Source organism: Lepisosteus platostomus, chromosome 9, assembly GCF_059453375.1.
Source record: "Lepisosteus platostomus isolate fLepPlt1 chromosome 9, fLepPlt1.hap1, whole genome shotgun sequence".
NCBI classification, from domain to species: domain Eukaryota; kingdom Metazoa; phylum Chordata; class Actinopteri; order Semionotiformes; family Lepisosteidae; genus Lepisosteus; species Lepisosteus platostomus.
Window position 1 is genome coordinate 62,057,976 of NC_142619.1, and position 15,136 is coordinate 62,073,111.

General features: G+C 48.5%; 1 protein-coding gene across 8 annotated transcripts in view; it reads right to left on the reverse strand.

Moving 5' to 3' along the window:
• dennd5b (DENN/MADD domain containing 5B) overlaps window positions 1-11,569 on the reverse strand; it is an 84,453-nt gene extending 72,884 nt beyond the window's left edge. For 3 of the 8 annotated variants that reach the window (XR_015941274.1, XM_088646064.1, XM_088646063.1), the window contains exon 1: window positions 10,973-11,569. Coding sequence is in view for 7 of the 8 variants with exons in the window: in XM_088646064.1 (XP_088502190.1) it covers window positions 10,973-11,081 (109 nt within the window). In the remaining variant the exon portion in view is untranslated. The remainder of the gene's footprint in view (window positions 1-10,972) is intronic. The other 5 variants (XM_088646069.1, XM_088646068.1, XM_088646065.1 and 2 more) reach the window with 4 other exon arrangements.
• Window positions 11,570-15,136: the final 3,567 nt, after the last annotated feature.

The window sequence follows — 15,136 nt, forward strand, 5'->3', positions numbered from 1 at the left end:
TTTGAAACGCACCCACTCAGCCTTTTTTTTAAAACAAAAGCCACAGGCCGTAGGTTTGACAAGTATTAAATCCTGTTAACTCTTTCTTGAAGGGAGAAAGCATCCTTACAAAAAAAATATATATACAGTATATAAAAATGGGACACGATTCCTACTGAGGCAGATACTACTGCCTTTATTCCCCGATATCAAGATGCACAGGGGTCAGTTCATTCACCTCAGCACCACCCCTCCACACAGCTTCAACAACACAGCTTCCCTCACTGCTCCTCTCCTCGCAGACAGACAAGAGCTGTTTCACTGAAACAGACATGGAAGAGAATCAGAATTCACCACAGCAGACAGTAACACTGTAAAAGGAAGCATGTGCCCAAAGGCACATCAGCCCTGTTCGTGTATTTTAAGAGATTTGCAGCTCATTAAACTCTTTACAATTATATCAAAGAACTTAAGAAATACCATCACAGGAGCCATCAAAGCACTGGAGAAACAGAACTTAATTGATGCTCTTCTGTATTATCAGGGTGGCAGACCATTACAGTCAATGAATAACCCTTCAGGCTGCACATAAAGCACATTAGCTCTTCTGCTTTCAAAGCATGTGAACAATCCATGACCATCCACTCAGTTCTAAATAAATCTAAAAAATATTATACCGACATGCATATTTCTAAGTAGGTACAGTAGCTGCGTCAGCAGGCGTCAGGCTGCAAGGGAACAAGTAAAGGTTTATTCCCTGCTGAAAAGAGAAAGGAAACAATGTTTCGGTCAGCCGAAGAAGACTACACAGCCAAAGCGTCTTGTTTCTTTTTATCTCTTTTCAGCAGGGAGTTGACCTTTACTTGTTTCTTTACATATTTGAAGAACATCAGAAACACAGTTTAGGTTTTGCTACTACACTTTTCACACTAGGGTTTGTTCTTGCAAGACTCTTTAGTTTAGAATTATTTGCTCTTCCCTACAGTATATGTTTCAGAGTAACGACTAAAATACAAGCTTACACTGAACTTAAGTATTCAAATGACAACATTGCACTTTCATCCAGTTCCGAACACGTTACTCATGTCTCTGTTGTTCATCACCTCCTGTCTGTTTTAGATTTTTGTACAGATGGTGATGCGAGTCATGCAATTTGTTTTTGTAGTTGTGGGACATCCAACTTTATTACCGGCGGTGTTACCAGCCTATCACTTGAATAACGCTCTAACGTTCCCCTCAAGTCAACTAGTGATGCCATTTCAACTCCAGTCCTTGTGTTGCCGTGCTGAAGGGCAGCTGTACGTCACCCAGGTGGTCTGCTTCTATATGCAAAGCACTCTCTGATCCTTTATGATCCCGAGGAGGGGGTTAATGACTCTCGTGTCTTAGGGAAATAAAGCAAGATACAGCAACGGGCTGTTTAGTGCCACAGCGCCATTATTCATTAGCAGTAAACAAGATTTACTTTGCAGATATGACTGCGGTCTGACAGCTCCCACACACAGAGGGAGGTGAAACATCTGCTCACCTCTGAACCTGAAGACTTAGGGACTACACTGTTCTACTGCAACGCCACTCAGGTTCGAGAACAGAGAGCAGGGGGGTGTACAATGGGATCAAAGACTACGACACGAACACAAGAAAGGATACAAACAAGAGGCACTAAGCCCAGCAGTGTGGAAGCTAGGTTACTGGCCCACCACCAGTTACTTAAAGGGGAGCTGCAGCGCTGTTCTGATTTTGCAGGGTTAGAGTTTGCATTGATAAGTGCGTTTCAAACAGCAATAAAAGTAAAATGCACACGGCACCTTGTAAAACCTATTTACATCACAGAATATTTTATTTACTTAATCCCCCCATATGCACAGCACCATATTCTGTGTTATAGGATGAAGCAATAGAATGTCCGCTGAAGGGAGGTGGACCTATAATATTGTAAACAAGCAGGCTTGTGAATACTTAAGCAATACCAATAGAAATATTGCTCTGGACTACGAGATGGTTTGGACGATAAATGCAACTTGTTAACTCTGCATGCAGATCACATTGGAAACCTTCTGCGGCAAATTGTCTGCTGCACAACCCCATATATATCCATTCGTACATCACAGCACATTAGTCATCACAGGGACTAGTGAGCAGGAAGGGCCACATCACATCACAGTTTATGGGAACTCACAGGAGAGCTTGCAACCCGTTTGGCTACTTACAGCACTTTCACAAAGTTCACAATGTTGTGCTCAATTCGAAATTTGTAAACTTTTTCTATATCATCGATGAATTTGTTTTGTTACAGGGATTTAATGGCCAGTCTGTGAAACTGGGACTGCAGGTCGGCTATAAAGAACTGAAGACCGCTCATGGGTGACGCAAGGTGCAATGTAATTTTATTTATTTTTGCATCTGCAGTCATGGTTTACATGTCTGCATTGCTTACATTCAAGCTGTTTACTTGTATATTGCCTACTGTTTGTTTGAATATCGTCTTGATGCACTGTCTGCACTTTGTGTTTTTACACTTTTTACAAATCGAGAGACTTTGTCAGTAAGAATTCCATTGTACCAGTACATGTACCGGTTACATATGGCAAAGTTCAAGTTCACTATGACCTGGTAAATATGAACTCTTCTGGTTATTTAAGAAAAGGCCAGTTTTGATTCAGATTAAACAAGGGAATTGCAATAAGAAAGTGGCATTCCCATACTTATGCTTGGGGTTCGCCAATGTTTTCTCAGTCCTGCAGGAATGCGGCATGAGCTTATCTTTGGTAGCTTTGTGCTGACAGTTTTTCACTCAGCTCTGTCAGAGAGCAAGGCTGCAACTCTGACCTTTAAACACTCTGCCAGCATGTGACCCTTCAGACTTTGAAATGTCACACTTGCGAAAATCAGGAAACACTACGCAAGACACCAAGATCACACGCATTCACGAGTACTAACAAACAAAACACCAAAACACCCACATTCCAGACGTCTCTTGACTGGACTAATACAAATCGCCAGTCCTTGTGCAGATTTCCTCCTGCTACATGGGAAATGAAAATCAGTCTCTCGGGCTTCAGGTGTCATGAATGAAAATGTCTGCGTTACAGAAATGGATTTACAACAGAGTGACAGAACGCTGCTGTGATAAGGCCCTTCAGTGTCTGTGGAGGGTCCCCTCCCAATGGCAGGAGGGGGATCTCTCTACCCCCCACCCCTGTGCTCCCCTCACTCTGCAGATACTGTCCTGTCGAGATCTCTCTCTGCTGGAGACTTCTTCAACGGACACACATTTTCAATGGGCACGCGGCTCACACGCGGCTCACACGCGGCTCACACGCGGCTCACACGCGGCTCACACGCGGCTCACACGCGGCTCACACGCGGCTCACACGCGGCACAATGAGGCGGCACAATGAGGCGGCACAATGAGGCGGCACAATGAGGCGGCACAATGAGGCGTTGAAGGCAGGTCTCAGCTCAGGACCCCAGCCCTCTGTAGCACAGAGACACGACCCCTCGGAGCCCGTGGGACGTGCCTTCACAGCTGGCAGCGCGAGGGACCGGAGCGAGAGTCAGATGCCGAAGGACAGAGACGCACACGCGTGGAGCCTCTCTCGGGTCGTGAACACAAACACGAGCAGCCCAGGGCCGGGGGCACTGGAGCACAGCTGCTACAGACAGGCCTCATGTTGAATCACTGCACCGCAGGTGCGGCAGAACGGATTCACTTGACAATACTGTCAGCTGCGACAGGACTCTGTATTCTTCTGCCAAGCTCCCAGCAGCTCACCGGTTAAAAGGGTGCTGTAAATAAATCTTTTCGTTGCGTTTTTTCATTTACGAAAAGGGCTGCAGGAGTCTGGAGCAAGCTACCCAGCCATGTGGCTGAAGCCAATGCCCTGGTTTCTTTCAAGAACCAGCTGGATGAGAACCTGGGCTCCATTACCTACGAACTACCAGACACGGGCTAGATGGGCCATCAGTGACAGTTCTTCTTATATTCTTACAGGTACAAGAGGATAGCCCTTATTTTCAATCACCAATTACTTTCTTTTTTAAAACTGCATTCTTTTCCAGGGTCATTTCACCCTGAAGACTGAAAGCCAGTGAATTCGCTCCAGCAGCTCGCCGCCCCCGGGAGGCGTGTTCGCACCCGGTGCCGGACCGCACGAGCCGCGCTGTGGCCCTGCACCTCGTGATCCCGCGGCCCGACGTCGGCGACAAGCGGGGTCCTGGGCTCCAGGGCTCCCGCTCTTCGTGCGTGTCCACCGAACAACAGAAAACAACCCGCTGTGCGTGTGGACCTCACACACGGCACGGCACTGCAGCGGACTCCCAATTTCAGCTGCCTAATAGGAACTCACTCCCAAGATCAAGAACAGGAATACCTGAAGCAGAAGCCAGCGAGTTGTTTTTCCTCCTTCTTAAAAAAAATAAATAAATTAAATTACAACACTTCAGTTCCTGCCCTCAAATCTGCAGGGAAGTCATCCCGCATTTTACATCAATAAAACATCCCGCTTCTCTCAGAACAGAATATCAAAACACCCCACGGCCCACATAAAATATTCTGTGACTGAGCCTTTTACATTTTGTATGAAATTCTCAGCCAGCCCTACAACCCTGGATGCGTTTCCTCATCGGTACCTCAAAAACACTGACCTTCACAGGGACTCCCATTCGCCCATTAAGAACAGAGCCAACTGCTCACTCTGTCCCCAGTAAAGCTCACATTTTGCCCCCGACGGGAAATGACAAAGAAAACCCCACAGTGGCTGTAACAAACTCACACCCAGCGGCGCACAGTTAAACAGGAAATCTGAGCTCCCCATAACAACGGGCCCTTTCGAACGTGTGCCGTTCACACGTGGGAGTGAGCCCTGGTGCCAGCCGCTGTCGTGAGGGGATTATTTTCTGCAGGAGGACACACAACCTGTCGCCATATCCGTCCTCTGCGTCGCAATGACGGGATTTCCCACAATGCACACACTGTACAAGGGTGCAGGCGTGGGCAGGGAGCTGTCTGGCTCCCCATTGGAGCCAAGTCTCCTAAAGGCAAGCTGATTCATTTGCATTCTCAGCTCAATAGCGTATAATATAAGGCAGGTGGTGTTTGGGGCAAAACAGGGCCCAGGGTTAAATGCAGAAATAGAATAACGCATGAGAGACACACACGGGTTCACCACACAGGTGGCTCACAGACTTTAAACTCCAAGACTCATCAGCCTAATGTGAGCCTTCCGGCCTGGAGCTGCAGTGCATATCCCAGCGAATCCAACAGCAAACGCCTTATCATCTCTGTGCACCCTGTACACACAGGGCCCATACATGTGAAGAGAACCCAATCTGCGATACCCCGCCGTTTAAATCATTATGCAAAGCACAGACAGATTAGGTATGTTAATTAGTTCAGCAGCAAACTCGGAACATTAAAATTTAACACACGCTCCAGCAATCAAAATAAATGGAAAAATGATTGATTGTTTTCAGGTGCATTAATCAGACTCATATTCTAAAATCAGGTTCTAGACTCTCACACCCAATCTGTGTGCTGTCTTGTTAAAAAAAGCATTTTGGTTCAAGGCAGCAGATGCTACAACAAAGCAGGTTCCTACAGGCTTGGACTGCATCAGGAAGAGAGAGCTGCGCAGAGCAGGAGCTCTGGGCAAAACACTCACGCGTGCCTCTGTCAGCTAGTCTCGCCACTTTTGGGCTGAACAGTCAAGTGCACCAGGAAACTAAGGGGAAGTACAGGATGCACTACTTTACACCAAGGGATGTGGGAGTGTGGAGCAAGCTACCCAGCTGGGCAACCAACACCCTGGCTTCTCTCAAGAAACTGCTAGAGATCTTCAGATCAATCAGCGGTCAGCAACCACACGCGCTGGATAAGCCGAACGGCCTTTCGGATGGTCTTCCGTGTGCTGGGACCAGTAGGAACTGGCTGGCTGAGGGCCACTCCGCAGCGCTGGAGCAGCGACAGAGCAAGATGTACCGAGTCCCGCTGGCAACGCCGACGCCTCCGGAGCGACTTGCAGAAATGAGTCATAGCTCTCGTCTGATGCGCCACATACAGTGCGCGCTTCTCAGCAGGTAACTCTGCATCCCAGAGCCCTCAACAACACAGGACAGGAATCTTTACCAGTTCCGCTTTCCCCTGCCCACTGGGGAGAGCCCTGTTCTGTAACCCCCGAGTCCCAGGAAGCCACACCACCATAGTTACAACAGCCACTGGCCTGAGGAATAAGCCGGGTGGCCTCCTGCTCTGAAACCTCCGCATCAGCAAAGCCCACCGCAGTGACAAAGTCATCCCACTGAGGACAGCCATAAACAGACACACTTGTCTTAAAACAACTACTACGGGAGCAAGTAGTACACTATTTAAAACAATATTACCATTTCAGGTGGACCCTGGGATTTCTAAAATTTTTACCCATATTATACTCTGGAGATTACACCCCTGAAAACCCCGATTACCGAATCTCACAAGACCCTGAATTATGCATGACCGCATTCTTGAATAATTCACAACGACAGCGCCGGAGAGCAAAATCACATCGCCATCGCCCCCGCGGAGGAAGGCTGAACCTGGCCGGACCTGTCGAATCTCAGGCCCAGCGCACAGGTACCGAGGCTCAGACGTCCCACTGATCCACCGTCCCGGCGCCAGTTCTCCTCACCAGCCAGAGCTCATCCACAGCACGAGAAAACCGTCATTCCTCTGGCTCTTGTACAAACATTAGAGCACACAAAGGTCTGCAAACACAGGGATGTCAACCAGCGCACCTTGGTCATCTGGTCACTAACTGATGGCCGACTCTCACCCAGCTTCCTTCCTGCCACAAGGTGCCCCCGAGCGCGGGTCTGACCAGCCTGTCTGAGCCCAGGAAGGGCTCCACGGACCGGAGACTGGCGAGTCCAAACCCGGGGCAGCACAGGTCAGAGAGGGGCACAACACTGGCTGATGGGGAGACCTGGGTGTCTGCAGCCACTTGCGAGGTGGTTATGGGTCACCCAAAGAGCTATTTCTTCACCCCTCGTGGCCAACCGCACACCCAGGTCTCCGAGAGGAACAGCACCCAGAAGACCTTCTCCTGGGCCAGCCTGAGGGAGGCGGTCAGGGTCAGAGTACTGCAGCACTTAACCGACAGCCCACCTCAGGAGCCTCTCACAACCTCCTATCAATAAATGCTTTGTTTTTAAACACACACACCCAACGGAACAGGGAAGGTGACAATCACAACCCCAGTGAATAATCAGAAGGTTTTTTTTCTAGCACCTGAACATTCTGGCTCTCCCAAAAACCTTAGAAACCATCTAATCACACAGATGTGTCCAGGAATTTACAGGCTGATCTAGTGCAAAGGTAAGCGGCGAGTCAGGGCTGTACAGGAATTCACATGACAGCGGCAGCGTGACGGAGATGTTTATTGGACTGAGCGACAAAACCAGCCAGTGTCCCCTTCCACTCCGCCGCCTCAGGTGTTTCAGCTCCAGCTCGTGTTGCCGCTACGTTCCCCCCCCACAGGCTGCCAAACGCTGGACTGCGGCTCCAGACCCCAGCAAAGCACGAGCTGCTCTTCTCCGATATGAAAAGCCCCGGTGGACGACAGCCAGCTCCATTCACAGGCTGCTCTGGACTGTGCAATCCAGAAGGAAGGACAGGCCAGAGAAACACAGGGAGGAATCCCAGGGCAGCAGAAACAGCACTGGCTGCACCTGTTGAGCTATTACTGTCGTTATAGCTGAGCCCTACAGCCAAACCGTCTCCTTTTGTCTGCTGCCAGGGAGGGACAGGTTGACAGACCCGATCGTGTGTCTAGCTGAGTGGCCGTAATACCGCTAGAGTCATTTTCAAAAATGAAAATGCAAAACATGGGCACCATGTCTCACTGAAGGAAAGGGCACAGACAAGAGCTGTCAGGCTGTAATGACAGGCTGCACACACAGTATTACATCATCCTAACCTTTGTGCTCCATTCAGCGACTCTGACACGTGTACGGTTAGAAACTGGAACGCTGTTAAATAAACACCGGCACTCTCTCATCCTCAGATCGAGTCAAAGCATTATTCTTCCACAGTTAAATAAACTTCACAACCACGTCCAAGTCTGCTCTTCATATTGTTTGTCCCTTGTAAAATTAAGAGCTTGTTCTTGTGCTAAGACCACGGTCGGGGTGAGGGATGCTGTAATGGCCAGGTTGCTTCTGAAGCTCCTTACGTGAGTTTGGCTCAACGCAGGAAAGCCGATATAAAACACTGAAAACAGATGGGGTTCAAAGCTGAAATTTGTAAACCTTGTGTTCTGATTAAAACAATGTCTTGGGGACTCTCCAACGCAAAACCCTGACAGATTTTGGAACACTTTCTTCAAGGAACCCCTCGGGTCCAACTTAACAAGTATAGCTGAACAGAGTCTGGAAAATCATTGAGACATGGTGGCTGTGCTTTCCCCAGTGCAAAAACACAGCCTGGAATCAGCTGGCTGCAGGATGAGAATCACCAAAACTCTCCTGCCTCTAACTACTGCTGCTGCTGAGTCCCTGCTGCCGCCAAATGAAGTCCAGACCTCCTGACTCATAGCAGGACAGCCAGGCTCAAAACTAGTACTATTACAAAGGCTGTGCTTCCATTTCTTACCACAGCAAACTGGGATGGAACTCATCCTGGTGCACATTCACCACATAGCAGTCCTGGACTATTATATTATACAACAAATACAGTAGGTGCCTCCATGCTTTCCTCAAACCAGAATCATATTAATCCATACCGAGCTCAGGTTCAGCCCCACCACATCACTGTGCTTGTACTGTCTGGCCTCCATAAATTTCTCCCTAAATTCAATTGGCGAAGGAGTTTATCTCTTCTCCTGATCAGCTGTGCAGTGGGGCTACTGTGTGTCTCCCAGGTGGGGCTGCTGGTGCAGAATGGCCCCTGTGTGTCTCCCAGGAGGGGCTCCTGGTGCAGAAGGGCCCCTGTGTGTCTCCCAGGAGGGGCTCCTGGTGCAGAATGGCCCCTGTGTGTCTCCCAGGTGGGGCTGCTGGTGCAGAATGGCCCCTGTGTGTCACCCAGGTGGGGCTGCTGGTGCAGAATGGCCGCTGTGTGTCTCCCAGGTGGGGCTGCTGGTGCAGAATGGTCCCTGTGTGTCTCCCAGGTGGGGCTGCTGGTGCAGAATGGCCGCTGTGGGTCTCCCAGGTGGGGCTGTGCCCTTCCATAGGGTAATAAGAGGGTAACCACAACAATTTCTTGAACGTGGCTTCAGTATGCGTTTTCTCATAAACAGCTTTCTTTGTAAATATTTAGGTGCCCTTCACAATGAGCAGACCCCTGCAGCCCTGCTCCCCAACACACACTGTACCCCAGATGAAAGACTGGAGGTCATAGATCAAAGGAGCTCCTCTGCTATTTCACCTTCCTAACCTGTTACAAATGCACTTAGATATTTGTGGAGACTTATGCACAAAGTTTACTGTAATGAGCACGATGTAGCCCTGAGCACTATCAAAAACGTTACCAGAGAGATAAAAACCCTCTGAAACCGGGTACAAAGACGAAAACATATGTGACACCTGTCATTTGTGGCAACATCAAAAAGGTATTTTCACATTTCTCTTGACCTTAACCTAAATTCTCTGCCGATGTCTTGTTTAGAGAAATCTTTACATCGCCCACAGTAAGCGCGTTTCCTGCGCACACCACAGCCGGTGGGCAGGCAGTGGGAGGCCAGTGTACAGGGTTTCAGAGCGGCCACCAGAGGACGTCACACCGCACGTCGGAGAGATGCTGGCAGCGAGCCGGCGGACCCGAGTCACCTACAGGCCGCAGGGAAGAGGTCAGGAGAGCACGGCGGAGGCCTGGAGCGCTCTTCCCCGCCGGGAAAGAAACATTACAGGAAAAAAAGGCGCAGGGTTTGTAAAAGCAAAACCGGGGACATTCAACACTGAGGCTAAAGAGATGCTTAACGTACTAGAAATGTCCAGTAGCCCGTCGCGGATGGGGTGCGCTGCTCGTCCGTGCACACGGGTGGAGAAGGAGTGGGGTCGCAATAAGTCGATTTGTCTCGGCTGGTTGTACAAGAGTTTTCTGACGCGTGGGAATCTGCCGTCACACAATTTTCTTCCACCACGACGGGTCCGGCAGTCGAAACATGATTTTAATTCCCCTCGGGTGCAATGGGGCTTTAATTCGGGTTTTGAATATAGGATCCGTCGTTAAAACTAAATGGAATATTTTGAAATATATATAAAAATAGCTTATGTTTTAAAAGAACTGTTGTATATATACGTGTGTGTGTGTGAACGAACCAGTCAGAAAAACAGCATTAGAAACGTCGTACAGCCTCAGATCGCACTATGTTACCACCAACATTATGACTAAAACCCTGTAAGAAAACTGGAAACATGGACAGATCCTGGAATCGAAACAGTTCCGAGCTGCACCTGCCGCTGGAATCCGCGATAAACAAACCGTTAGAGGCTGTGATCAGAAATCGTCACACTGTGGCCGATTATGAAGCGCAGCCGAAACAGGTACTTGAAATCTCAGTATAAACGCGAGCTCGCCCCGCACCGGCGCGGCTCTTTAATGAATATTAATCATCTCGCCCGCGTACGTCCACTGAAGCCGGTAATCCTTTCTCGGATGCGAGACGGTGGTGTAACATTAACACGCTTGGAAGGTTGTTATGTTCCCCTTCATTCTCCGGACACTGAACGCGATATTCAGACCTGTAACGAGCGAGTTTTCCCCGATGAGGAGCGCTCAGTCTTGTATACACCGTTGGTCCCCCGCCATTTAATACCACAATGCGGGCTGGGTTTATAAACCAGTCATGACCAACAGCCCCAGCAAACAAAGTTTCATACTCGCTTCTCCCCGCAACGGTGAAATGTTGTCTCGGAATACCACGATGAGCCTAAAGCCGATATTTCATTCTTCCACAACCCGGCCACCCCTTCGGGGTCAGGCGCCCGAGAGAAAGCAGAAGCCGGGAAAAGCGACTCTTACCGGCCAGGTCGTCCGGCTCCAGCCCGGTCTCCGTGTCCATCCCACACACCACGAAGTAGTGCGCGAACCGGCAGGGAGCCGAGCCCGAGCCCGGAGGGGTGACGCTCATCCTGGATCAGGACCGTCAAGCCTTGTGTCCTCCTACTCCTGCCGCAGGACCTCCATTAGGCAACAAGGGAAACGACCGCAAAACCCCCTGTGCGCTGTGAATGCGCAGCGCAGCGCAGCCGGACGCACAAAGACAATACGGGGCTGTATTGTGCCCGGAGAGCGCTCGGCTCGGCAGGTCTCCCGGCGCGGCGACAGCGAACACTGATCCAGCCCTGCCAGGAGCTCAGGCAGCCGGCCGCCCGCCCACTCGGTCGGTCGGTCACTCCCCCGCTCCGCCCGCTCCTCACTCGCTCACGCCGCCGGAGGCGGGGCGCTTGGCAAATCGAAAATATCTGCCCGGCCCCGCGTTCACCCGAAAATAAAGAGGAACAGCTGCGATTGCCATTCACGTATTAATAGATTTCAAACAAATCGCCAACCCTCCTTAGGAAGGTGCAGGCCGCATCAATGTCCGTTACACGCTGTCATGCGTCATACGCGCAAACGCAAACAACAACAACAATAATAAGGAACAAGTAATAGGTTTATTCCATGCTGAAAAGAGAAGAAAGAAAACACAACGTTTCGGCCGTGGAGCCAAGAGCTGTCCTTATACAGGCCGATGAGCCACAGAGACAGCAGGGACAGTCACGGCCATGTAAAAACGGTACAGACTGGGCGACATCAGTCTAAACTGGGTCCCGAGGGGCCACAGCCCAGCAGTGACCCTAAATCCTTGATGTCTAAGCACCTGGAACAGCCCAGCTGTGAACACGGACCCATCCGCCCATTTCCTAACCGCTTTATCCAACACAGGGTCACGGGAGAGCCGGTGTCATGCGGTTTAAAGATCATCTGAACAAAAGCAGCATCACCCTCCAGCTCCCAAGGGTCACAACCGACCAGTCCTGCCTGCATTGATCAAATCTCCCGTGTGTCCAAATCACAGACTGATGACTCCAGGGTAGCCCCGCCGGCCCGCGGGCACCCCGCCCGCTGTGCGGTAAAACCCGAGCCCAGAGTACCCCAGTGTGGCTGGCCTGGGCACAGTGTTGTTTCCGATATGTCTGCCGACATGCAAGCCAGCTTTGCTGAAGACGCACTTTTATCCCAAGCTGACCTGAAAACAATCCAATCCGGCCTCCGTAAATTGGAAAGGAGCTTAGTAGCGCGATCTGTTTTACTGCGTTTCTTCGTACCGCAGAATTCCAAAGACAGTACAGTACGGGATGATCAGGCATTTATGGGGCACGATATATTTGCAGTTTGAATCTATTTCCTCAGCTGTGTAGACTGAGACGAAGATCAACTCGCGTTAAATATGATTATTTGCCTTTGTAATGAAGCACGAATGTTATTGTATCTCACACACACGAAAATACTAAATTAATATAAGATCATCAATAAGCAACATCCTAAATGATGTCTAATGTCCGTCTTATTAAATCCGTTTACTCCACTAACACATAACAGGGAAAAAATGACCGACAATATATATTATGGAAATGTACTTTGTATGTAACATTTTTAAAAAACAAATAAAACTTGATGTAATTGAAACATCCACAGAAAAAAAAGGATCAATTGTTCCCCCTGTTGCCCCTAGACGTAATAAATGATCCTTAGCTGTCTCGAATGTGAACCGTTTTAAATCTGTTACTGTATATTGCTCGGTAACATTTTGTAAACTGTAAGTAGGCGCTCCAGAAAGTCAGATGTTTGCATGTTGTTATTCTTAGTTCGTAAGTAGGAGGTTTAAGAAGTTGTTACATTTGTCATGCAGATTTTTGCTACAGCCTGACTGTGCATCAAACAGCCTTCTGATATCCGGAAAGATAAGGCATTTATTATAAACAATTCACGGTGTAAAGGCTGTGGAGATTAAATTGATTCGCAAGGTCAATAAAAACTGGTTTGTAAACGTCTTGTAAAACTGAGAAGAAAAGAAATCTTCAGGAGTCACTACTCAACGAGTCACCCACTTCCTAAGACCCTCCGGCCACCTTGGCAACAGAAATCCCCCTTTTATGTGGGAAGAGCAAGGTGAACCACTCAAACAACGCAACTGAGCCGAGATTAAAGTAAATTCGATTAGAACGTTGTTCCTGTATCCAGTTTGATTGGATCTCATCTCGTTATTCAGTACAGGAGTGTGTTAGGTCATTGCTAATCTCATAATACACGGACCTTCAGTGTCACTGTATTTAAAATGCTTCCCAACCATAACATTCCAGTCCTTCAGTCAAGTACTGTAGCAGTGAAATCCGTTCCCCTGCCCATGCACGATGAATATTAGCAGAACACGTCTATGAACTATTAACTAAAGAGTAATTCCCTGAAATAAGTGGAAATAATTCCATACATTAACAGGTTGTATCTCAAGTGCAGGGAGAACAGTTTATTTTTAATAATGTGAGGGACATTCAAAAGTGTTCTGCTTATAATAATAATAATAATAATAATAATAATAATAATAATAATAATAATAATTGCTTACACTTATATAGCAGTTTTTCTGGACACTCCACTCAAAGCTCTTTACAGGTAATGGGGACTCCCCTCCACCACCACCAATGTGCAGCATACACCTGTATATCAGAAGTATTATCTTCTGATCGAACCCGCAGCTCTGGCCCGGTTGCACAGGGAGGAGCTATCAGCCCTTGAAGTCATCACCAGCCAGCAGCCATGTCACCCTGCAGCTCCACGCTGGCAGCCCACTGGAGTTCAGCAGGTGTGAGCCTGGTCAGTACCTGGATGGGAGACCTCCTGGGAAAAACTAAGGTGTTAGTGGGGGCAGTAGGGGGCGCTCACCCTGCGGTCTGTGTGGGTCCTAATGCCCCAGTATAGTGACGGGGACACTAGACCGTAAAAAAGCGCCTTCCTTCACATGAGGTGTAAAACCGAGGTCCTGACTCTCTATGGTCATTAAAAATCCCAGGGCGATTCTTAAAAAGAGTAGGGGTGTAACCCCAGCATCCTGGCCAAATTTCCTCCTGGCCTTCACCAATCATGGCCTCCTAATAATCCCCAGATTGGCAATCTCTAGACTGGCTTCATCACTCTCTTCTCCTCCCCACTGAGAGCTGGTGTGTGGGGAGAGTACTGGCGCACTCTGCTCTCCTCCCCACTCAGAGCTGGTGTGTGGGGAGTGTACTGGTGCACTCTGCTCTCCTCCCCACTCAGAGCTGGTGTGTGGGGAGTGTACTGGTGCACCCTGGCTGCCATCGCATCATCCAGGTGGGGCTGCACACTGGTATTTATGGAGATGGAGGGAATCCCCATTACCTGTAAAGTGCTTTGAGTGGACTGTCCAGGAAAGCACCATGTAAGTGTAAAGAACTCTTATTATGATCTCAGCAGCTGATATCTTTTTTTCAGGATAATCTCCACATTTGTCTCCTGTTGGGTCCTGTTTTAATGTTAAATGCAAAGCAGTTCTTCCTGGAGAAGTGGCAGCGTGGTGACCCCACCCAGATCCTGAGACTCTCAGGAGCTCTGAGCTCAGTATGAGCTCCAGCTATTGCTCACTGTTGATTATGAAGTCTTCCATAGGATTAACTTTGTCACTGGCTTTGAGGATTTTGACTAATACAAACTCCCTCTAGACTTCTGTGTTCAAGACTTAAGAGAGACTCAGATTCACTAAAGCCTGTCAGTGCAGTTCATTCCTAAAGACCTGGAACGTAACTGGTGGCTGTTCTCTGAAGAGATTCCAGAGCTCCAGTAATGTTTCTATAACATGGTGACCAAACTTGTGAACAAGAATCTACATGAGATCTTACTAGTGAATTGTGCAATTTTAACACAATATGACTTCATTTAAATTTCACACTTTGAACTATATGTCCAAACATTTTATTGCTTCCTTTAACAGTCTAGAAGAAGTAATGATCTGTCTAATATGTCTACAATAATATTTTCATAGGTAGCTTCTTGCAGCTCAGTGTTTCCCATTTTCTATCAGTAGCTTATGCATCTGAGCTCTGCGTATAACACTTGTCTACATTAAAAGTCATCTGCTAGATGTTTGTCTTGGCATCTATTTAGGTTGTTTGAGTTTCTTTGGCAGCT